The sequence below is a fragment of the Eriocheir sinensis genome, chromosome 17 (assembly GCF_024679095.1).
Source record: "Eriocheir sinensis breed Jianghai 21 chromosome 17, ASM2467909v1, whole genome shotgun sequence".
Taxonomy (NCBI): Eukaryota; Metazoa; Arthropoda; class Malacostraca; order Decapoda; family Varunidae; genus Eriocheir; species Eriocheir sinensis.
Genome location: NC_066525.1, coordinates 8454196 through 8477284, shown reverse-complemented (window position 1 = coordinate 8477284; position 23089 = coordinate 8454196). Strand labels below are relative to the sequence as shown.

General features: G+C 39.2%; 1 protein-coding gene across 5 annotated transcripts in view; it reads right to left on the bottom strand.

Moving 5' to 3' along the window:
* Positions 1 to 971: 971 nt before the first annotated feature.
* The window catches only part of LOC126999906 (TBC1 domain family member 1-like), a 33211-nt gene continuing 11093 nt past the window's right edge, over positions 972 to 23089 (bottom strand). For 2 of the 5 annotated variants that reach the window (XM_050863050.1, XM_050863052.1), the window contains exons 12-26: positions 22920 to 23036; positions 22243 to 22453; positions 21954 to 22086; positions 18025 to 18281; positions 17337 to 17476; positions 17047 to 17196; positions 16143 to 16292; positions 15676 to 15837; positions 15056 to 15207; positions 11532 to 11624; positions 9253 to 9412; positions 7328 to 7497; positions 6627 to 6836; positions 3820 to 3978; positions 972 to 1201 (exon numbers count right to left, since the gene is read on the bottom strand). In XM_050863050.1, the coding sequence (XP_050719007.1) occupies positions 1010 to 1201; positions 3820 to 3978; positions 6627 to 6836; positions 7328 to 7497; positions 9253 to 9412; positions 11532 to 11624; positions 15056 to 15207; positions 15676 to 15837; positions 16143 to 16292; positions 17047 to 17196; positions 17337 to 17476; positions 18025 to 18281; positions 21954 to 22086; positions 22243 to 22453; positions 22920 to 23036 (2456 nt within the window). In that variant the 3' untranslated portion in view covers positions 972 to 1009. Of the gene's footprint in view, positions 1202 to 3819; positions 3979 to 6626; positions 6837 to 7327; positions 7498 to 9252; positions 9413 to 10174; positions 11370 to 11531; positions 11625 to 15055; positions 15208 to 15675; positions 15838 to 16142; positions 16293 to 17046; positions 17197 to 17336; positions 17477 to 18024; positions 18282 to 20211; positions 20369 to 21953; positions 22087 to 22242; positions 22454 to 22919; positions 23037 to 23089 lie in introns of those variants that run through there. The other 3 variants (XM_050863053.1, XR_007753656.1, XM_050863054.1) reach the window with 3 other exon arrangements.

Below are 23089 nucleotides of genomic sequence, written 5' to 3'. Positions count from 1 at the left end.
TTAGTCTGTTATAGTGTAGTATTGTCAGATTTGTGGATAAACAATCATTAAGATAAATTTAAATATCTTTGAGAGCTTAGAAAGCTACAACCAACACAACTGTGTAAGTGCTTACATTCAGCAAAGTGAGTAAGATATTTAAAGTTGTAGGAGTTAAGTTAATCCTACTTCCTATTCATCTCTTATTAGTTGGGGTTCCCACTATTCCATCTTTATGGATCCGTTAACCATCAGTGACATCATCAACAGAGCCTGGGCCCCATGTGGAGCACATCCAGAGATGAACTCAAGTTAACTTTTGGATCCGGGGTAGGGGTGGTGGTGCCAGTCCAGTGATGTTGAACATTCTACATATCATGAAAATATGAAAAAGAAATACTTAGCTACAAAATAACATATACAAGAAGTCGTTGTGGTTAATGCTGTCCATACGTTTGTCAAAAATGATTAGTGATTGACTGACGGAGTGGATCATCCGTGCCGAGCGGCATCCGTCAAAACGGAATAGTGGGAACCCCGCCTTACTCAGTTTCACACCTACAGACTGTGTTAGGTGTTGTGAAGAACTGTATTATTCTTGAAAATCAAAGTCACCTTCTACATGTAATGTAGGCAATTACCTAAATCTGAATGCAAAGAGTGGGGGTAAACTTTTACATATAATCCACCTTTACGCAAGTATATACAAGGTGTGTGTGTGTGTGTGTGTGTGTGTGTGTGTGTGTGTGTGTGTGTGTGTGTGTGTGTGTGTGTGTGTGTGTGTGTGTGTGTGTGTGTGTGTGTGTGTGTGTGTGTGTGTGTGTGTGTGTGTATATATATATATATATATATATATATATATATATATATATATATATCTATATATATATATATATATATATATATATATATATATATATATATATATATAAATATATATATATATATATATATCTATATATATATATATATATATATATATATATATATATATATATATATATATATATATATATATATTTTACACATTCTAATCATGACCAACGAGATTTTTAATATAGCGCTGCATCATACTATAATCCATTGTAACTGATCTCTGACCAGGGAGGTTCTGATTGTGGTAGCTTTGTGACGGTAATGATGATGATACGTCATCTGTCTCTCTTGATGAATTCTTCCTTTCATCCTCCTTTGGCTTTGTCACCACATCTTTCTTCTCAGGCTGGTAAAGAGGGATTAGCAGTATTACTGTTATATGTTAGGCAATAGGGGATGAAGATTTTTTGTATAAAGTACAGCTATACACATATACAATAAATCCAGAATGGACTGCAGACTTCCTGGGGTCTGAGCAGCCATAATAAATTTTTTATTGATATTGCTAAGCATACCAAACTGGATTCAATCAAATAACTGAAGATGCAGGAGTTACTTGAATCACATAGTCCATAATAATGTGATGAAGTGCTCATTAAGATGTAACAACAGTGGAGAGATAAGAGAAAGGGCATTGCAAGGAAGAAGGGTGGTAGGGTCTTTGGGACAAATCATGAATGGCAGAAGTGTGAGCATGGAGGTAAAGAAGGATTTGAGAAATACAATAATAGTACCAACCCTCACATATGCAAGTGAAACAAGGGCCTGGAATAAAAGTCAGAGGTCTAGAGTGCAGGCAGTGAAAATAAGTTATTTGAGGAGTGCTTGTGGTGTGAGAAGAATGGATGGAATGAGTTATGAAAGTGTGTACGAGCATTTTGGAATGTGTCACGGGAGTGAAGGGAAGAAGTGTGGAGTGGTGGAAGAAGTGAAGTGACAGACTTTAAAGTGGTTTGGCCACATGGAGCGAATGGAGGAGAGTAAGATGACCAGAAGGGTGTATGTGAGTGAGATAGTGGGAGGGAATGCTAGAGGACGACCTCCAGTGAAATGGAGAGATAGGGTGCAGGAGTACGTTAGGGAGAGGGGGGAAAAGATCTTTGAGAAACTTTGAGCAGGCAAGGAGGGAGTGTCTGGATAGAGAAAGTTGGAAACTCTTCTGCCGTGGCCATCCCATAGTGGGAGCTCCTAGGAGCAGGCGTTGATGAAATGATGATGATGATGATAATGAACAACAGTGGCTGAAGAGGAGTAAGATGATAAAACTGAGGATGCATAACCAACATGAAGATACCATATTTCCCGCCATATAAAACGCACTTTTTTTCATAAAAGATTTGAAAAATCACCCTGCGTCTTATACCCCGATGGTTAAGTTTTGGTAGGCCTAGGGGTTACTGCTACTGGTACAAAACCAACACCCTAAATACCTCTGACTGATACAATAGTTCTAAGATGTCCCCAGAATGAAATATACCCCATTTTGCGGCGTGTAACGTGCACTTTTTTTCACTCAGAAAATGCCCAAAAGTTACCCTTGTACAGTATATGCTGAAGGTACAGATTTTGATTGCTTTAAATAATGAATAGTGTGATGCAATAAAAAAGGAAAGTGTGAATAAGCAGAAGAGAGGAAGACATGTGAAGTGATAAAACCATACAGGTCACAAGAAGATGCGCCACACGTGGGAGCCGAGGCGCGGCGTGAACACTAAACACAAAACACAACACAGCCGCGGTGCGCCAGTCACCAGTGTGCCGGGTACCTTGGCGGTGATGGTTAAAGCAGCTATTACATGGGAAAAATATTGGTGGAGCAGGGTGCTGCCTCATTTGACTGCTCAGTGATTGTGGGGCAGACTTGAGCAGATAAGTTTGGAGCTATTTCTGCTGTGCAGCGGCCCGGTCAGTTGACATTTTCTGTGATACATGTTCAAAAGAACGGATATCCGTGGATGATTAAAGTGTTTATTGTAAACGCATTTGTTTCTCATTGTAAAAATAACTATATTAAAACATAATATGATTGAAAGAAATTAATCAACATCAATTTCTACTTGAAAGTAGGCATATGGTCCCTGAAAGTCAAGATCAAGACCAAGATTGCCCATCGAATGTAGCACCCCCATCTGATTAGTTCCCTCAGCAGCTCGGCTTACGTTACTGCCTACACACTGCGCAGTGAGTGAATCTACCAACTAACCCATTTGTTTACCATTTCAAAGTCACAGCTGTTCAGGGTAAGAGCACTGTAATTCATCAACCAACAGTGGAACACTTTGAACACAGAGAAAGGCACAAAGCAACATACGGTATCATAGTCAAAATTGTGAGTAAGGTGGCCAAATGTAATTCTGCACACACATTAAGTTCAGGAAAAATGTTGAGTTTTTTATATTTTTTTTATAAATATATATTGCCAAACTATGGGTGCGTCTTATATGGCGGGAAATACGGTATGTCTGATACTTTCCATTTTCACTGAACATCCTCAGAGAGAGAGAAGCTAAGAAGCAAAGAGGATAATGAATGGATACAACTGCTACTGGGTTGTACAAACAGAAGAAAAAAAAACACAACAACTTTCCTTGAACAGTTTTTTTAAACCCAGGTAATCAAGAAGTTATAACCATCATCAGTGATGAGGACTAAGTCTCCCTCTCTTAAACACCCAACACCACTACATTTAGGGTCACTATTCAAAATGTTTGGTAATGTTTTTGTGACAAAATATGCCAAAAGAATGTAACTATTGTTATATAATTTAGCCAATAGTAAAATTGATGTCTTTACATGCCATTACATTTCAAACTGCTTTTTCCAAGATCCTATTGATGTTAAGTGAGGGAGATCAACTATAGTGAGCTTGCTTAGGTCAGGTGGGTATTTGTTGGCAATGATGAGCCCAGCTTGTGATCAGGCCATGGATGAATTATACACACACACACTTGAACTAGAACTTACTTCACTAGGAAGAAACCGCTGAAGATTGGCAGGGATTGATGAAAGTGTTTGTGATGGTGCATTCTGAGCCAGAAGGTGGACCAACTGTTTGAGATTCCCTCGCTCCAGCTCTAACCACCTGACTCTCACCTCCAGATGATGCTGGCTCTGCTGTAAACTCTGTAAAATATATGATGATAAATAATGTCCTATCCCATAATAATCAAAATTGAAGTTGAAAATTCAACTGATTATGCCACCTTATTCTTCCTTAAACTACTTTTTTATTTCTTAATCTTATCAGTTACCCAAATCTTACTTATTTTAGTTATGTATCTACTACTTTATCTTCTTTAGTTTTAATGATCTGTCTTAAGTGTGTTGGGGTTAAAGACTTTGTATCAGTATTTGTACTTTTCTGCTTCAACCTATTGCACGAGTTTTGATAATAATCATAATAAAATTAGCTGGTACATTTGCTGTGCTAGTTTATAAAAACTGGCATTCGGGACAGGTAGGATTATAGCTGATTTTGAATGGGAAAAGATAAATTATTTCCAGGGTACTATGTCATAATTCTATGATATCATTTCATTTCCTAAATATGCTTTAACCCTTGGATGGTGTGCACGGGGAAAATTTGGACATTTAAAAGAGGTGGAAATGGTGTTTTCTTCTTTGCAATAATTGTATATTCATCTAGTATATATGGTGGTGTAATAAAACTTATCTCCTAATAATAATAAAGAAGTTATGACAGCCGAAAATATTGAGCATTTTCTCGTGGCCGTGACGTGTCACTTGGAAGCACCCCCCCCACACACACACACACACACACACACTCTCTCTCTCTCTCTCTCTCTCTCTCTCTCTCTCTCTCTCTCTCTCTCTCTCTCTCTCTCTCTATCTACTTGCTCCTCCCTCCTCTGTCAATGTCACTACCATAGCAGTCATCAGAGTCACTGTCACTTTGATTCGCTCGTGCTCTACTTCCTCCCGGAGCAGAGGAACTGCTTGACGCATCACGAGACATGCCAGATGTATTCCAAACAAAAGTGGAAAATGATCTGTGGCCTTCAGTAGGGCGCACGCTGAGACGAATGAGAGTGTGTACTGATGCCAGATGCCTCCACCATTCTTTAGAGTCAAGAACTGGTGGTATATTTGAAACGTAGGTTTCACCACCAACCACCAATAATGTAACGGTGTAAGCCTTGGTTGCGGGGAGCTCAGACAGGGTTTTGGTGGGCGTGAGGGAAACACTTGCTGCCTTAGGTGAAATGTATTCTTAACCTAAAAATACAGCGAGCGTTGGAGAGAGAGCCAAGACCAATAGGTCTGTGTCAGTTGAGCTCTCAAGAAGGAGTGCGAATTACAGATTGGAAAATAATGAAGTTACAATTGGTCACGTAAGTCAAGGTGACCCCCAAGGTTGATGAAATGCTTTGTACACATACCGAGACGCTTGTCCGGTAAACACTGACAGGTGACATTCCTACAATGGTGGCGTGATCTCTCTGAAGTGGGTATTTTCCACTATACCTGCATTCCTAATACATGGCGATATATAACAATAATAATAATACACTGATATAATTACAACTACTATAACAGAGTGTGATGATTATATATATGATCCCCGTACGGATGGGGCGTGTGGTAGCGCACTTATATATACGATCACCGTAATCTAAGGGTTAAATATTGACACATCTCCAAGTTTTTTTTGACATCAAACATTTCTTAAAAATTAACTTTGATAACACAGTAAAAAGTAATGGAGGAGTGCCAGTTTGGGATGATGAAAGGCATGCACGAAATTTCTAAAGCCTACGTATTCTGATGATTTATTGTTAAAAATATAGATAGCTTTGTACTGACTTTGTTTACACTTCTAAAGATCTATTAACCCGTAAACTGCGGGACCCTTAATCTGATCGATATGTCTGTCAAGTGGCAGATTCAGGTTTTTTGCAACTCTTACATAAATCAATGAAATGTATATGAGCATCTTCGTCTCATTCCCCCGCATCTGCCCATATAATTTTTATCCCTGTCAACCATCTGGTTACGGCGTATGAGCAGGCGAAAGGAAAGACCCCGCAGTAGTGAGCTCCTCCCTTTGTGACTCATTATTTATTGTTTCTATGCATACTTTACACTGTCAATGTTCTTGATACTGTGATGGTGTAATGAGAAAAAAATGAGTGCACTCGACTGTTAACAGACGATGCACATGGTACTAAAATGCTGTCATGTCGTAGGAATGTGGCGGGAGTGTAAACCACGTAAATGAGAATTCACGGGCTATTGCGACTCGACTCATTATGATGGATGTGTAATAAGTACAGGCATTCTCATCAACTGCTGAGTATCTTCAAGGTGGTGGGGGTGGGTGGGCCAGCTCGCTCAAGGTACCACGACCACTCCCTCCTCTCCCTCATGGCCGCTTTCGGCTTGCTCTTGAAGGTGCTTGTGATGGTGGAGAAGCAGTGGCAGTAGATGTGGAGGTGCTGGTGACCGAAAGCAAGCGACCTCTTTACATAACGTGTCTTCTTCATGGCTGCTGAGTGTGTCCTTGCATGTGTAGTGATGTGGGGTGTGATGGAATGGTGAGTTGCCATGTTTCGCTAGATCCAGACCTAATTTCAGCCTGATAATAGTGTCAGCGCAGTTTTTGAATGTGATTAAAAACCCAGGATCTATTGAGGACTGCCGCAGTCTTGAAGACGACCTCATGTGAGGACTGCCGCAGTTTACGGGTTAACAACATTCATTTGTGTGTGCGGTAACTGTTCTACATTAATTTTCAGTATTGTGAAACATACCTGATTTGAAGCCTCTAATGCATGTTGTTGGGAGTTGGCATGATGTAGCTGCTCTAAGAGGTCTAAATTCTGCCTCTTAAGGTTATTATTGGCTTCTTTTAACTTATTGAATTCTGTAGTCTTTAGTGGAGACAGTGCTTCCTCTTCCTGGAGGACATGGTATTCCACTTCATATGCATGCAGATCCCTGCTTAGAGAACAGTCACAAGCCTGTAAATAAGATGGCCAACATTAACCTACTTTTAACATTATATAAAAAAAAAAGGGGGGAACTCATAAAGCATGTTAAGAACTTATGAATCAGTTAAACAGGTTAGTGAGCACCAGAAAGAATAATTAAGACAATTAATTCAACTGAGGAGGTGGTGGTCAAGTGGTGAGTGTGTGGGAATGGTGAGCTCAAGGACCTAGGTTCGAATCCCAATGAAGGACTCTGACATTTTCAACAATTGTCGAGTGGCAGAACCAACATGCTGCCCAGATCTTCAATCAACCCACACTTCAGCAACTTTATTCAAGTGGAGCACTGGGGGGCAGCATGGGCCAAGCAAGACTCATACATCATGGCACCCGCTATAAATGAAATTCATCTGCACCACTAGTGGGATGGGGTTGTCTAAGAGGCCCCTCAAGAAAGCCTACCAGTGCTATAGGCACCCCCCCCCCCCAAAAAAAAAAAAAAAAAAAAAAAAAAAACTTACTTGTGCAATAATGCTTCCAATTTGATTAGTGTGGAGGGTGGAAAGAGAGGTCTTCATGTAGTCCATGATTTGTTCAAAGGAGTCACATGCCAGGAGAGCTTCCTCATGAGTCTGTAGGAGCACCAAGGCCACACAGAACACTGCCTCAATTCCATCAATAAACAGGAGGTCTGTCAAAATGATGAGATATAAATTGATGTAAGGTTTGCAATAATATAAAATAATAATTAAATACATTGAAGAATAAAGAGCAGAGATTATTATGATTTTACCTCTAGACCAAAAATAAAGAAACTGCTAAACAAAATTTATATTTTACAACAATTTACAACAGAACAAAGTCACGCTGAAATTTAGATTAGTGGTTTTATTGTGTCACCAATTTTGATTTTGATCTGACAGTATATGAACTGCTGCCTGTTACATTAATTTAGTGCCACTGCTTTTAGCAACCCTTTGTTTGTTTTCCTTAAACCAGCTGACATCTTTATTCTTTGCTTCTGTATATATACAAGTTCACTAAATGAACAGCTTTACTTCAGATGTGATAAGCTGAGGTGCATGTGTGCAACAGAACTAATAGCAAACACAGGATGCTATGAAATCACAGTTGTGTGCCAATCCCCACTTGATTTTTCATGGCTGTGTCTGCTGGGGTGCCTCCATCCCTCACCATTTTCTTCTTGCACAAACCAATGCACGTGTTGCAGAATATTAACCATTTTTACCTACTATGAATGGTCTGAGCATAAAGATGATTATGTTAACACCACTAGGAATTAAAATTAAAAGAAATGGGCCTGCAATGTGAATGTGAGAAGATCTAGTATGTCTAAGCTGAAATGTAAAACTGTTTAAGCCTATGTTAGCTGTGCTACTAACAAATCTGTCAAAGCACGTACAATCGGGGTACTGTGAGAGATAGTTCATGAAAATGAAAGAAGATGCAAAGGAAATATCAAATGCATTTTGGGGAGTGTAGTCTGATGACTTCCAATATGACAGCATCCAGAAGTTGGTCAAGGTTGGTGAAATCGTGCATAAGTGGATGTAAGCATGGAAGTGTCTCCCACTCACCATAACCCACTGTTTATAATAATATGAAGGCACAAGTATGCAAAGAAGAGTAAATGGCAATGCCCAACATGAATAACAACTGCTCTTAACCTTTTCGTTGCGCATGGCGAGGGATGCGACCATCCCCACAGGCGCACTCGGGCAGCCCAGTGGGGGGAGGGGGGTCTCTTTTAACCTCTGTATCTCAAAAACTATTCATCTCAGTTAAAAAAACAAAAACACCATTGGAAAGAGGAGGCCCAGATCTATAGCATTCAGTTATGTATGCCTTTCCTGTGAGCGTACAGGCACGTTAAGGGTGTGTTGCCTGCAAAATTTACAACTATTTGGTCAAAGAATTAGTCAGGTGATAGGTGACGCTATGCAAAAATGACGCTATATTGGACAAGAACATCCACCAGTTACTCGTTCGTAGATTTTCCATGCTAGGCTGATATGATTTTCTACCAAATTTAGTGGAAAACCCACTGCATTGGCAATGCTATGGGGTGAGAAATATTGTTGGAACACTCACACGTGGGAAATTTGAGTGCGACTGGAACTCGCAGCTAGGATTTAGCACCACCGGTAAGTTATGCTACTCCTCGCTGCGAGTATTTAGCAACGAAAGGGTTAAGAAGACAATGAACACCGAAAATCTTTGTTATTGTATTTGTGAAAAATGAAAATTAAATTAACTTAATCTTTGTATTTTAATCAATATGACTATTTTCTATTTTGTTTCCTGGAACATCAAAAAGAAATGGGAATTATACATAAGTTATGAGAGGTACATCATATAAGATGGGAAATAGTATCAAAGGTTTCCAAATTAATTTCAAAGAATTACTAGAAGATCAATCACTCACCAAATACTCTGCTCACAAAGCTCAGTGGGAACTGTGATGCAAACAGTGTCAAAAACCAAGGTGCAGCAAACAGCTGTGGTGTGACTTCATTATTTTCAAAGTGATGATGCAAATTCTGAAGTTTATCTCTAAGCAATCGAGACAGCTGATACATCTGTACCTGTAAATTAAATAAATATTACCTACTAAAACCTGTTTGCCAAATAAAACTTCCCAAATTAAATGTCTTCTAAATAAAGAATAACATTACATGCTGAATGCCAGTACACAATAAATTGAATGTCGTTATATATATATAAAAAAAAAATTATAATAAAAACAAAACAAAATACCAATACTAATCAATTGAGAAATAATATGAATAATATTTATAATGCAGTTGGATCTTGACCAAGGTGGTTTTTAATACTGTAGATTTCACTTCTGTGGAGCCCCCACGAATATCAAAGTTAGAAACCTGCTGCAGAAAAGTCATAACCCAGTTTTCTTTGCCAGGCTATTTGCCATTAAATGTGACATATCCCCCATGAAGCCTGGATTCCTGTGGGGCCTCCTTTCTTCACATAAATTTCTACTGTGGTCAGAATGGCCAACAGAATCACCTCAATGCATTTCAAAGAAGCATCATCATTATCACAATGTAACAAATGTGGTACCATAGTTCACTTTCAGAGAATGACAGAAAAAGATACGATTCCTGGTTAACCTCTTCACTATGGCTGGGCCAAAACAGCGCCCCGTTCCGTATCCGAGATCACCGCGCATGCCAAATTTCAAATGTCACTATTGAATATAACAAGTTTTCAGCCATAAACTCAACATAATCATCATGTACTATATATGAAAACATGCAGAATTAAATGATGCACATAAAGAAACATAAATTAATTGATAATTTTGAGATGTAAGCATAAATAAAAGAGATAAAATAACTCGTATATTGGCTAAAGCGAGCCAGGACGCAGTATGCGCGTCCTCGGATATGGTACGGGGCGCACAAGGACGCAGTATACGTATCCTCGTGTTGAAGGGGTTAAGACAAACATTGCTTTATAAACAGGTCATGCTCCCGAAAAACAGGCACTTCATAAAGAAGAATACCTCTAAAGTTAAGACCATACAAGAAATGTGTATTTCAATAACTTAGGGCCGCTTTCACAGTCACTTTCATTTGTAATGATCGTTACCAATGAGTGGCAATCACCGCTACCAACAAGAAATCCGCTTTCACAGTCATCCTTCGCAACGCTGTTTGTTTGCATCAGTACCAGAGATTGGAACCTTTGGTAATGGAGCTCTGGTAGCCGCAGGAGCTCCCCAATGGAGCTAACCAATACAATTAATTAGTAAACAGGACAAATTTTTGCTCTCAAGTGGTTATATTATTTCTTTAAATGGATGCTAAACAATATTACACACTGCAGCAACACGTTGCACGGCTTCAATGGTAATATGAGAAAAATTTTAGAAGAATTTGAATGACATGAATTCACTTCACCTGCTGACCAGTAAATGTCCTGCTGAAAATTTCAATTTGATTGATTGATTGTTTATTGTTGCAAAAGTACACAACAAAGGAGAAGGGGGGACTTTAATACTTGTTACCATTATTCACCTGTTATGTCTTCTTGGTCAACCTCTCATATCATTCTAGATAGCCTATTATGTAGCCTATGCATAGGGCATACATACAACGAAATCAGCCCTGTTGTGTAAAGACTAATAAATAAATGTGAATAATGAACAATTGTAATGAATATAGGTGAAGAGTCTGTCTTGCTGACATCTGCTAAATAATAGAACTTTAATACTTGTCACCATTATTTCACCTATTATCCCTAGGAAATATTAGGCTATCAACAGATGAGTGGTGTATTACAGCAAGACACTCCACATTTTTCATCATATTTATTCTTCACAGTTATTTTTTATATTTATTCTTCACGTTTACTCTTTGCACGTTTATTTTTCACAGTTATCCTTCACAATCCTCCACTCAGCTGATGTAACGTTGACATTTCCCGCCGCTCCGGCATACCAACAATGCTGAATCACGTGCCTTCGTCTTGTCATAATCGTTACCACGCTGGTAGTCGCCGATAGCACGAAAACAGCGACTGTGAAAGCAGATTGAGGCGATGGTAATGGCTGCTACCAGGATGGTAGGGCCTTTGGTTAGGGTGCGTACCAGATGACTGTGAAAGCGGCCCTTATATTCAATTATGAAGAGTCCATTTCATACTAAAAGATATGACAGACAAATATAGTTATTCACTCACCTGAAGGCCCATTAAATCTGACTTATATTGTTGCCGACAACCCATGACATACATCAAGTGTTTGAGCAGGCCAAATGCTACCTCTTCTTCAACCTAGAAATCATTTTAGAATCTTAACTCATTTTAAAATGTACTCATTAATCAACATATTACAAAACATGACCCTAATCCAAAGAAAAAAATACTTATGATACATATTTATGATACAGAAAAGATAGAAAGAATTCAAGTACAGTAAAGGTTCCTTCATCTAAATTCCACAGGTCAAAAAGAACCAATAGTTTAAACATTTAACAGGCAGCAAATCATAATCCAAAAAAGGCCAATTGATCAAGTCTACATGAATCTTGTACAATCAACGTGAGTCAAATTTGCTGTATAACAATGAGCCGTGTCCATTAAAAATAAAATGAGAAAGAGGAGTAAAAATTGGTGACATAAGAACAATGACATGTAGAGTGACACCAAAAAGAGTGTGGCAGGCAGGAGACTGAGTTCTTCTTGGCCCCTGATTGGCTGAGTTGAGGGAGAATGCATCTAAGCCAATGATTTGCTGTGTAGCCTCTCTGCGGCTGAGTCCCATCTAGTCTCTCATTTGCTGAGGTTGAGAACTGCACAGATGCCGATTGACTACAGTACCATCCCGAGTTTCACACTATTCGATTTTCACACTCAATCCTAAATTCTTACCATCCCGACTTTCACGCATTATCGCCCCAAGTTTCGTGCTACTTTGACATGTATGGGTCACATCTACCCACCGTCAGCGTCACACACAATTCCTCAAGGCGGTGTCACACTGGCCGTTTTTCTTCAACCTTTGGATCTATTGGCAACCACAGTTGCCCATGCGCCAAACCAGGAGCGAGTTGTCGGTTGTCTGTACGGATGAAAAATGGTTGGGGGTACGAGCAACCATGTGACTATGTAAACAAACAGACGACAGCGGTGCCTGAGGAGCGAGGAGCAGTGGAAAATGGCCAACCAAGAAACTCGTAAAGTAGACTGGCAGAGCTGCTTTGTTTACTATTTAATCGATACAGGGCGACTGCTTTGTTTACGTTGAAAATACGGACAGCCAACCTTGACCGTGTGTGACGCACACCCGGAAAAGTTGAAGCTGCCAGTCGTCCATATCGCCAATGCGGTTGGAGGAAAAAGACCCAGTGTGACACTAGCAGCTTAAAGGTGCGGTCACACAAGCCAGCTTCTCGGGAATTTCCCACCGAAATTATCTCCCGACAATTTTCTGCCTTGAATTTATCCTCAAGTTTGGTCACACAGAGGACTGTTGCATTCTGAGATATATCAACTGAAAAGCAAAACAAACAATGGATCCAGACATTGCAGTTTGCTTTGTGGTGTTTGCTGAAGAAAAAGAAAAAAAGTGAAAAGAAAGCATGTGTTGGTTTGTGAGTGGTCAGCTCAGAGACAAAGGGAGTGTGTTGCAGCTTGCTACCGTTAAATGCTACAAGAACGTATGTAACAGTGAGGACCCAGACACAATGAGGCAGTGGCTATACTTGGACAAGACTCAACTCCAAGACCTGCTCAACCTGATTACTCCAGGCTTATCTAGCTTCATGGAACTCATTGTGGTGCTGGAATAAACACGCAGATAGCTACTGAACTGATCAGCTGATACGCTCATCTTCTTGTGACCACAACTTACCGACCTCACGAGAAAACAACCGACATGCTGGTGAGTGAGTTTCTGACTAGAATTTCGATGAGTTTCCCATGAAATCTCTGTACAAAATTCTCGAGAAACTAGCAGTTGAGTGACCGTGTTCACATGTGCTGGGTCGAGATTCACAGAGATGCGTGCTAATGGCCCACAGTAAAAGCTACAAACTAATGACTTAACTATCAATGTTGACTACAGATTCACAAAGCTTTTGTTTTGTCATAGTTAGAGGTCGCTAATTGGATGAGCGCCATCGATGACGTCATCAAACTCGGTGAATCACAATCGTGTTTACAGAACTGTCAGCCAATCGTAAGGCAGCCAGCTGCCTTCAGCTGCGGCTTCAAAACGACCCGTTCTCTCTTCACATTTTCTTCCTTTTTTCACAGTATGTATTTTGAGATAACAAGGAAGTGGGGAAAAAAAGTCAACTTCTCCATGGGCCAGAACAAATAAGCACTTTTTCAGTGTTTTCAATACCCCAAGTTTCGCGATCCGCGAGTTTAGCATTATACCTGCGGAACAAAGCAAGCAAGAAACTTGGGAGGGTACTGTACATCGGCCTCTCAGTGACTGAGCCCCTCCTGACCTTGGCCTCTGATTATTAGTGTGTGTGTATGTGTCTGTGTGAGTGTATTTACCTAGTTACCTAGTTGTATTTACCTAGTTGTGACATACGGGAAAAGAGCTACGTTCGCACTGTCCCGTTTCCATATCCACTCTTATCCAATTTTTCCTTAAAATCATGTATGTTTCTCGCATAAACCACCTCCTCCAGTCTATTCCATAGCTCAGTGCTTCTGTTTGGGAAGCTAAACTTTTTCACATCTCTCCTACACGTGGTCGCCCTCAACTTCTTTCCATGTCCTCTCGTTTCTCTATTGTTCCACACACACAGGTCCTCTCTGTCTAAATGCTCCAATCCGCTCGCAACCCTGTACCCCGCTATCAGGTCTCCTCTTTCTCTTCTTCTCTCTAGGGTTGTGAGCCCCATGCTATTGAGTCTCTCCTCATAAGTCTGATCTCTAAGTTCCGGTACCATCTTAGTTGCCACTCTCTGCACTCTTTCCAGCTTCCTTATGTTCTTCTTTTCGTGAGGAGACCAGACCACTGCTGCATACTCCAACCTTGGCCTTGTCATTGTAACTATTATTTTCTTCATCATCTCATCCAAGTACACAAATGCCGTCCTTAAGTCCCTCAGCAAATTCAGTTTGTCCCGTTATCCTGTTGATGTGTTTGTCCGGTGACATGTTCTCTGAGACAGTCACTCCCAAATCTTTTTCCTACACTTCTCTGCATATTATCTCACTTCCCATCTTATAAACATATTCACATCTTCTACCACACCTACCAAACTCCATTTTTTTTTACATTTTCCAAGGTTGAACTCCATCTGCCATGTACCACTCCACTCCCATATTCTCACCCAATGCCTCACAGTCCTTCACATTATTCACTCGTCTAAATAGCTTTGGATCATCTGCAAACAAACTCACATAGCTGGACATTCCGTCCACCATATCATTTATATAAACAGCAAACATTATTGGTGCCAACACCGAACCTTGCGGGACTCCACTCATCACAGGGCACCAATTGGAAACCCTGTCCCTGATTATCATTCTCATTTCTCTGTTAGTTAGGAAGTCCTCCAGCCACTTAATCAGTCCATCACCCACTCCACCCCTATTTTTAATTTTCCAAATTTTCCAAATGTGTGTGTGTGTGTGTGTGTGTGTGTATGTGTGCATATGTGAGTGCATGCACATGTGCATGCATGTGTGTGTGTTTGCAAATGTGTGTGTGTGAGAGGACAGAAATAAAAGAGACTTACATGGAGAAGTAAGATCCCACCAACAAAACTGAGGCCCTGGCAGTATCCAACATCTTGATCTAGTAGGGAGTAAGCTTTTAATACATTAAACAGTGCTAGCTGTCCAGGTCCAAGTGTCTGCATGAAGTATGGGTGAGCTGGAAATGTACGACCTGTAAAAATAAAGTAAAAGGAAAGCCATAATTAAGAGGTATTACTGGTAATTATAAGATAAATACAACACTTAGTTCTCTCTCTTTATAGAGCACGCCCTTCTCTCCTGGAGGTGAACCTCTCCCCAAGGAGTGTTTAGTTATTTAAATAATTACTTTTTCAATTATATTTCTCATCTCTTGCTTCTTTATGTTCATATAACAAATCCTTATCAAGAGAGCTTTAGCAGCTAAAACTTATTTAGAGAATTTGCTATTCATCACCAACCTACATCTTCCTCAACATATTAACTCAATAAGCAAGGACACAAACATTCTGTCTTTAATTTCCTGGACACTGAGTTCTGCAAACTATCTGAACTGTGCTGAACACCTCTGTGGTTCATCACCAGAAGTAAATTTGCTTGAACCATTCTCAAATATTATGAAAGTAATTCCATATAGTTAATTTTATTTGTTTCTCCTTACCCAAGTCAATAAGAATAGCATGATGCTGGGATGTCAGTTCCTTGATCATTTCCTCATAAGGTGTAGTGTAACCTGGAAACTGTGGCTCCAGATTAGGGTTTCTGGCCAAGTACTGAAACATAAGCAACTGCCACACTTCTCCTCGCAATGACTTTGGGACCCCTGTAGTTGAAAAAATATTATTTTAGAAGTTCATCCTAATAAAGTATGTAAGCATATTTTTCAAAAAGTTTTATTGAATGATGATGATGATCTCATGCCAGTTAGGAATATGACTACAATACTGATCCCATATTCTAGTAAAGAGAGATGACACTAAAGTTAGTAAACACTGAAACTAAATAAAAGAATTTTGTAAAGGAAAACAGAATAGGGTATGAAGATTAAAAAAAAAAAAAAAAAAAACAAGCATAGAAAATGAAAGAAAAATCAAATCATGTGAAAAAGTAATTAATGATGATTATTGCCTTGCTTAATTCCACTGTGCAGTATATTGGAGTCTATTCTGGCTGTGGGTCTAGTCAACATGAGCTGCCAAGCTTGCACGGCATCAACAGGAATTTCATCTTCTTCATAATTTAATCGTACACGCTGCATTGCCACTTCATGTTGGTGAGCTGTGAAAAAGGAAAGTTTTCAGAAAGTGCATAATTACATAGATCTTCATTTCCTCACATTATAGCACATGTTCTATCAATTATAGATAATACTACTGAGTGTAATAATTTACCTTGATTTATCAATTAATACACTGACAACATTTATTTATTGTTTTCCACCATCCTTTGCTACTTGAAAATTAAGAAGTTATGTTATACTATATCAATAACCTTTAAGGATCTGCACCTTACATAGCTGTGGTATGTACAATACTACCATATCCATTTATGCTATATTAGTACGTGTGCATTCTGGAAAAAGGAAATTTTGGGAGGGAAAAAGGTAAAGTTTAAAATGTGGGCATACATAAAGCTGAGCGTGGCCTTGGTGGTCATTTCTATCTCATTGTTTCTTGAGCCTGTGGTGATAAAAACCCATTACCCTGTTACACAAGGCAGTGTGACATCCGGGTTATCACAATTTACCTTCCCAAAGTCTTCCCAGGTACCCATATATCAACCAGCCTGAGAGAGAGGATGAATTTCTGGGTGGACTGCATGCCAACTGCCCCAGGTCAGGATCAAACCTAGGTCCATGGATTCATAGCTAGGTCTGATAACCACTACACCACAGATAAATATGCAGAATTATTTTTTAAGTGGGCTGAGGATTGAGGCTGCAAGATTATTTGGAGACTAACTAGATGAAACAGGTAGGGTTTGTGATTGATAGCTAGATCAGTGAAGTCTTACTGAAAGAATTCTACGGTACCTCTCAGACGCTGATTTTCACGCTCAAAGCGATTGAGAAGAATTTGTTGGAACACGGCCTTCTTCCATATTATCTTGAGTTGTTCCTTTGACTTCTTAATTGTAGAGGGAAGGTTATCAGTGCTGCGGTTTCCTAGTTGTCCTAAAGAATCTAAAAGAATTTCATTATCAAGATTTCATTCATTATTAATTCCTTTTACAAAATAACTCTGAATAAGTGATAAAACTTTAGTGAATCTCTTTTCATTTATTTCATAATGAAAAAATATTAAAAAAATATGGGATTCTCACCAATTCCCTTTGGAGGTGATACAACTTTCTGAAGTATTGCATGTCTGAAGGATGTGGCAGACTTTGTGACCACTTTCCCATCCCCTGAGTTTTCTTCCTCCTGAGCACTTCGTGGAGTTGGGGAGCCCACCTTAAGGAAACTGAAAATGACACATTCAGTAAAACAAGATCTCAAACTTCAACAAAAATAACAATTTTCAATTTAAAAGCCCTTGAAAACTCATTTAGAAATTTAAAAAAATTGGATGGGTGCATGACAGGCTTCTTAAATAACATGGAAAACTACTTGTTGGGAAGACAAGGGAGAACAGTCATTAGAAACAAGATATATTTGTGGAGGAATTTAACACGAGGAGTACCCAAAGGGTTGTCAGTTAGTCCTGAGCATGTTTCTGATTATTTCATTCTAACAATATGATAAGTGAATCTATGTTTATGCTGCAACACGTTTTAAACTGGAGTACACAGCTCTCAGTGTCTTCCTTCTTAATAAATGAAAACCACTGCACTAACTGGAAGAGGTACAGATTGCATCCAGAAAGTGTAATACGAAAGTAGCCATTAAAAAACGAAACAAAAAAAAGCTTCATTACTTAGACACAAAAGAGTAAAGGAGCTTAACTTTTATGTACGTATATATGAACTAAGCAAATCATGTTAAGATAAAGAACCAAGATATGGTACATACATGTTCCTCTTGGCTGACACTTGAGAACTACTTTCAGACTCTGTTTTAGCTGAGAGCATTTTCTTCTTGGCTGCCGCACGTTTGGCCATGAATTCACGCCTCATGGCGTCACCACCAGCTGAGCTGACTGTGGAGGAGCGTGGACGGTGGCCCAGAGGGGAGTCACTGAGACCTTCCATTTTTACTTTAGCTGAGGATGCAGTGGGTGATGGATGTGCTTTCTCTACTTGACTCATGCTAAATCCTGATGTTTGTTCCTGTGAGTGAAAATCTGTTAAATTTCTTCAAGGACAAAAGGGAATAATCCCTTTTAGTCTTAAGTATAAGGGATGAAGTTCTCATACCCACACATACTGTCACATAGCCTCAAAGCTTGCAGTGATATCTTATAAGAAAATTATGATAAAGAATAAATATCATGACTAAACATATTTGTTTTTTACACACATAGAGAGATTCAAATATCTAAATAAAGTTCATTGAGAGTTAAAAAGAAAACTACATGGTATTATAAAAAAATAATACCCATGAAAAATGCTTCTTTAACTTTAAAAGTCTGTTTATCTTGGCAAACATATAATAATGAAACTGTTCCAGTAAGTATTAAGGGGTACCCAAAACTCTAGGATCTGAAAATTTAATGTAGCTTTAGCTTCTTTTAGCATATTATGGTTAATTGCATTAAAGCTTTTTATAACCTGAGTAGTAGTTGGCACATTCTTATGGCATGATATTTCTTACAGTATAATATACATGCATCTATGACTTCAGAAGGGAATGCTTTGTGATTTTAGTGGATATCTAAAACATTGTACATATGTGAACATGCAATTCTAATCACATCAAAACAACATTTAATAAACTATTGTGAACATGTCATATTTCTACACACTTCTTAATCATAACTACATTTAATGTTTTCTTTAAAATCTCCTTCAATCTCCCCTTAGCTCCCTAATTGCTTCACTAACCTTTCTCTCATTCTTTTATTTTCTTATGAACACTCTAACCTGCTACCTCATTACTCTACCCCACCTGTCTCCCCTCTACATAATACATATAACTCTACATATAGCTTTTATTTCAACCTTTACTTTAGGTAAATGGCACAGTATTTTGACCTCAGGATCATTTCCATTATAACTTTTGCATCTCTAACATTCATCTATCTATCTATCTATCAATGTCTCCAACACCCTAGCCCCTCACAGAAATTTGCCTCAAGAGAATGGCCACATCAGAACTGTCTAAAACTATCCCTGTTCCTGTACTCCCTCTCAGCACATTCAATCTCTTGCCTACCAACTCTTTCTCCACTACTTGCCCACTCAACTAATTTCTTTTGCTGATGGTGGACTAACACACTCTACTTTCAGTCCTAATTTTTTCTGTCTTCTTCTCAAGTGGTAAAAGCATTAATGCATAGCTTTGAGTGATTGGATATTAGCCATGGTGCAGGATTACAAAAGAATTATGAAGACCTGAGTGGTCTGTTTCAGACACATACTACTCATTTCTGAAGAAAGTATGATGTGCGTATAGTTTTTTCTCACAAGAAAACAGCTATGAAAGCACTATAGTAAATTCATCACAGAAACTGCACTATGTTGTAGCTGTTTGCATCAATAACAAACACTGCTGTGTACATCTTCTTAGTCTTGGTTTCTTAGTGACAACACCTCTCTCAATCCTGGATCTATTTATAAACTATAGCAGTCACTCATATTCTATCATTCAGTCACTTTATGTACAAGTAATAAGAACATTAGAGTGTTTAGGTAAAAATGATCCTTTTCTTCAACTGTGGCACATTCTTCACAAAGAAGCAAACAGTGGTTGGTGGGACATTCATGATGTAGCTGATATAAACAGCATGCTCACCTCTTTTGTTCTAATTATTTTCATTTTCTTCTCTAGTGATAAAGTACTGTGTTGACACTTAGCTTTAGGTTGTTGGATAACAGATGCGGCGCAGGATTACAAAAAAAGTTGAATAAGATAAAATTATTGCGAGAAAGCTGAAGATGATGGAGGAAATAGGATTTTTTTTGTTACTTAACAAAATATTGCCTTTAAATGAGTGAAACAATGAATAAAGGGAAGACAAATAATGGGGACCCCTGTATGTGTATGTGTAAGAGTGTGTGTGTGTGTGTGTGTGTGTGTGTGTGTGTGTGTGTGTATTTACCTAGTTGTATGGCATCACAGAACACCTGAAGAGGAGAGCTGGGGCCGTTGATTTGCCAGAACTGGAAAGCTGTTGGCTGTTGGGCCCTCTTTCAAAAGCTGGAGTTCAGGGTCATCTTGCTGGAAGCTACTAGTGTGCCATAGTCCAGCAACATGCCTGAGGGTAAGACAATAGCGACACCACAAGAAAGGGTGTCAGCCACAGCATTTTCCTCACCCCTAATATGCTGTATATGTCATGAACACAAAATGTAGGCCAGTTGTTGAGACACCCTGGGAATAAATTTGTCACCACTTTGGTTCATAACAAACGTGAGAGACTTGTGGTCGGTCAAGATGTTTAACTGTCTATCTTCCAGGAAGCGCCAAAAATGACACACTGATTCATAGTCATTCCTTGCCAAAGGAACTATATTTGCGCTCTCGTACAGCTCCAAGCTCACTGAAGAATGCGATGTGGGCGAGAACACCCTGTATCTCCTGATTCAGGACAGCACCCACAGCCTCGGATGAGGCATCTATAGTAAGTAATGTGGCTGAATTTGGGACTGAATGCGCCAAAAAAGTGAGGTCAGCAAAGCTTGTTGTGATCCTGTCGAAAGCTACCTTGGACCCGGGTGTTCAATGCAGTGACTTGGTTGACTTCTTCTTGGTCCTCTTCAGGAGATTTTTTAGCAGGGCGAGAGCATGCAGTATGAGAAATGGGCATGCGGTAATAACTGACCATTTCATGGAACTACTTCAGCCACTTTGAAGTGCTTGGTTGGGAAATTCTGCAAAGTGGGGATATATTGAAGCAGACACCCTGGGGTCAAGAAAAAACAGCTCATGCCCCAATGATACATTTAGAGGGATGTATTCTAAATAGATTCCAATCTTCTCTCATACAGTTTACCAACCACACTAGTCAGTGAAACTGGTCCATATTTCAACAGTTCTTCTATATTCCCTCCTTTGTAGATAGGCACCACATTGCCTGTCTTCCACTCCTGTAGCACTTGTCATTCTTTCCGTGAACACACTAGTATACCATGAATCTTATCAGTTAGTTCATCTTTGAACTCTTTTAGTATCCATCTGGATATACCATCAAACCCTGGGGCTTTCCTTACATCTTACTCCTCCAGTAGTTTATGCACTTCTTGCACTTCTACTTTAATGACCTTCAGCCTCAAGTTTCTAGTCTCTCCCTGCTCCTCAACAAAATTACTTCCCTTTGTGAAAATAATTGGAATCTCGTTATTACTGAATCTCTTTATTATTTCAGCTATCCTTACGCATCGTCATAGACCCTTCCCTCCACTTTTAGTTTGTTGATTTTCTTTGTTTCACCTTGCCCTTGATATACCTAAAGAACAGTTTAGGTCCCTCCTTACAGTTGTCTACTATCCCTAATTCCAGATTTTCTTCCTATTTGCATATCCTTACATATTCGTTTCTAATTATTTTGTATTCTTACCGTCTTCTATTGTTACCTCTCTTTCTCCACTGGATCCAAACAACAAATACTTTTATCATTTAAGTTACAAATTATAAAAAGGTTTCAGCTAGGCATGCCTGGTTTAGTCATGATAATGATGGTGATGTATGATGCAGACTAGTTAAGTCAAACACAGAAATGTGATCTATACAGGGTTAATAGCTTTTAGAAACATTTGGATTTCAATAAAGCTGTGCAATTGAAAATTAATTCAGACTGGGGTTAGCAAAATCTAGCAAGGCATTTGTGTGGTTTGATTTACCTCCTCTGAAGTCTCCCTTTCAGCACTATCATTTTCTCTGCCATCTCTTTTCAGAAACTGACTGAATGATGTTGTTAAACTTTTTTTTGCTCGACGTAAAGATGATTCTAAGTTGCCACTTTGAGTATCAGGTCTGAAAGAAAGAATTAGCAATCTCAAATTAAAATATTAAAGCACACACAGCCAATTCTGAAAGTACTATCTGAACAATATGTATTAAAGAAAAGTATTAATGTAATTGATAACAGCTCCAGTATAGCACCCTAAAATACTGGTAACACAGACTAACTTTACTCCTCCACCAGGCAGGACTAGATGGGTATGGGCTGCTTGTTTGGTCTCAAAGTGTGCTCTCAATAACATCATCAATATGTTGTTTTGAGTCTGTGTTTCTGTAGCTTCTGCTCCTTCATATTTTGCAATCAAAATGCTTTTTTCCTCTTCTGGAAGACTAGAGAGTCGCCTCATGATAGTAGTGTGAGCCTTGGCAGCTGGTAATCCTGGAAATGAATGTATCACTTTTTAATACAAATATGACAGAAACAAATAACAGATCCAATACTGAGGTCCCTATTGGAGAGGATTCTTCTCACCCCTTTATTATTTCCTATCTGAAGACAGAATAGAGGAGGGGACATGAACTGACTTTCCCACTGCATGACCAATTACACAGTGGAGTGAGGTCTGATTGGGTGCGCCTACCCTCCCCACTCAGCCTCCTTTGGGATTATCTGTGGTTTACTAGCCACAGGTGATGGCACATTTTTGGGGTTTACTCTTGAAGCAGCTCACCCTGCAACAAAGCAGGGAGGCAATATTTCACATACAAGTTATTCAGCAGAAATACATAACCTTTTTAATCAAATTTAGCAACAGACCTGTAAATTCAATTATTCCATGAGGAGGAGCCTCTTTGTTTCAACTAACAGAGCACTATCATAAGTAAACTTAAAGTGACACACTTACCTTCCACTTCGGTGCACAGCATGCTGAACCAACGCATGGGACACTGGTCACACAGCAAATTTTCTTGTCGTTCCCTTACCTGAGCCTCATGTACAGCAGTAAAAGCCTTGCTTAGGGCTACAAAAAGAAAAACAGAAGAGCCTTAGATTAATTTGCATTTTTAACTGCAC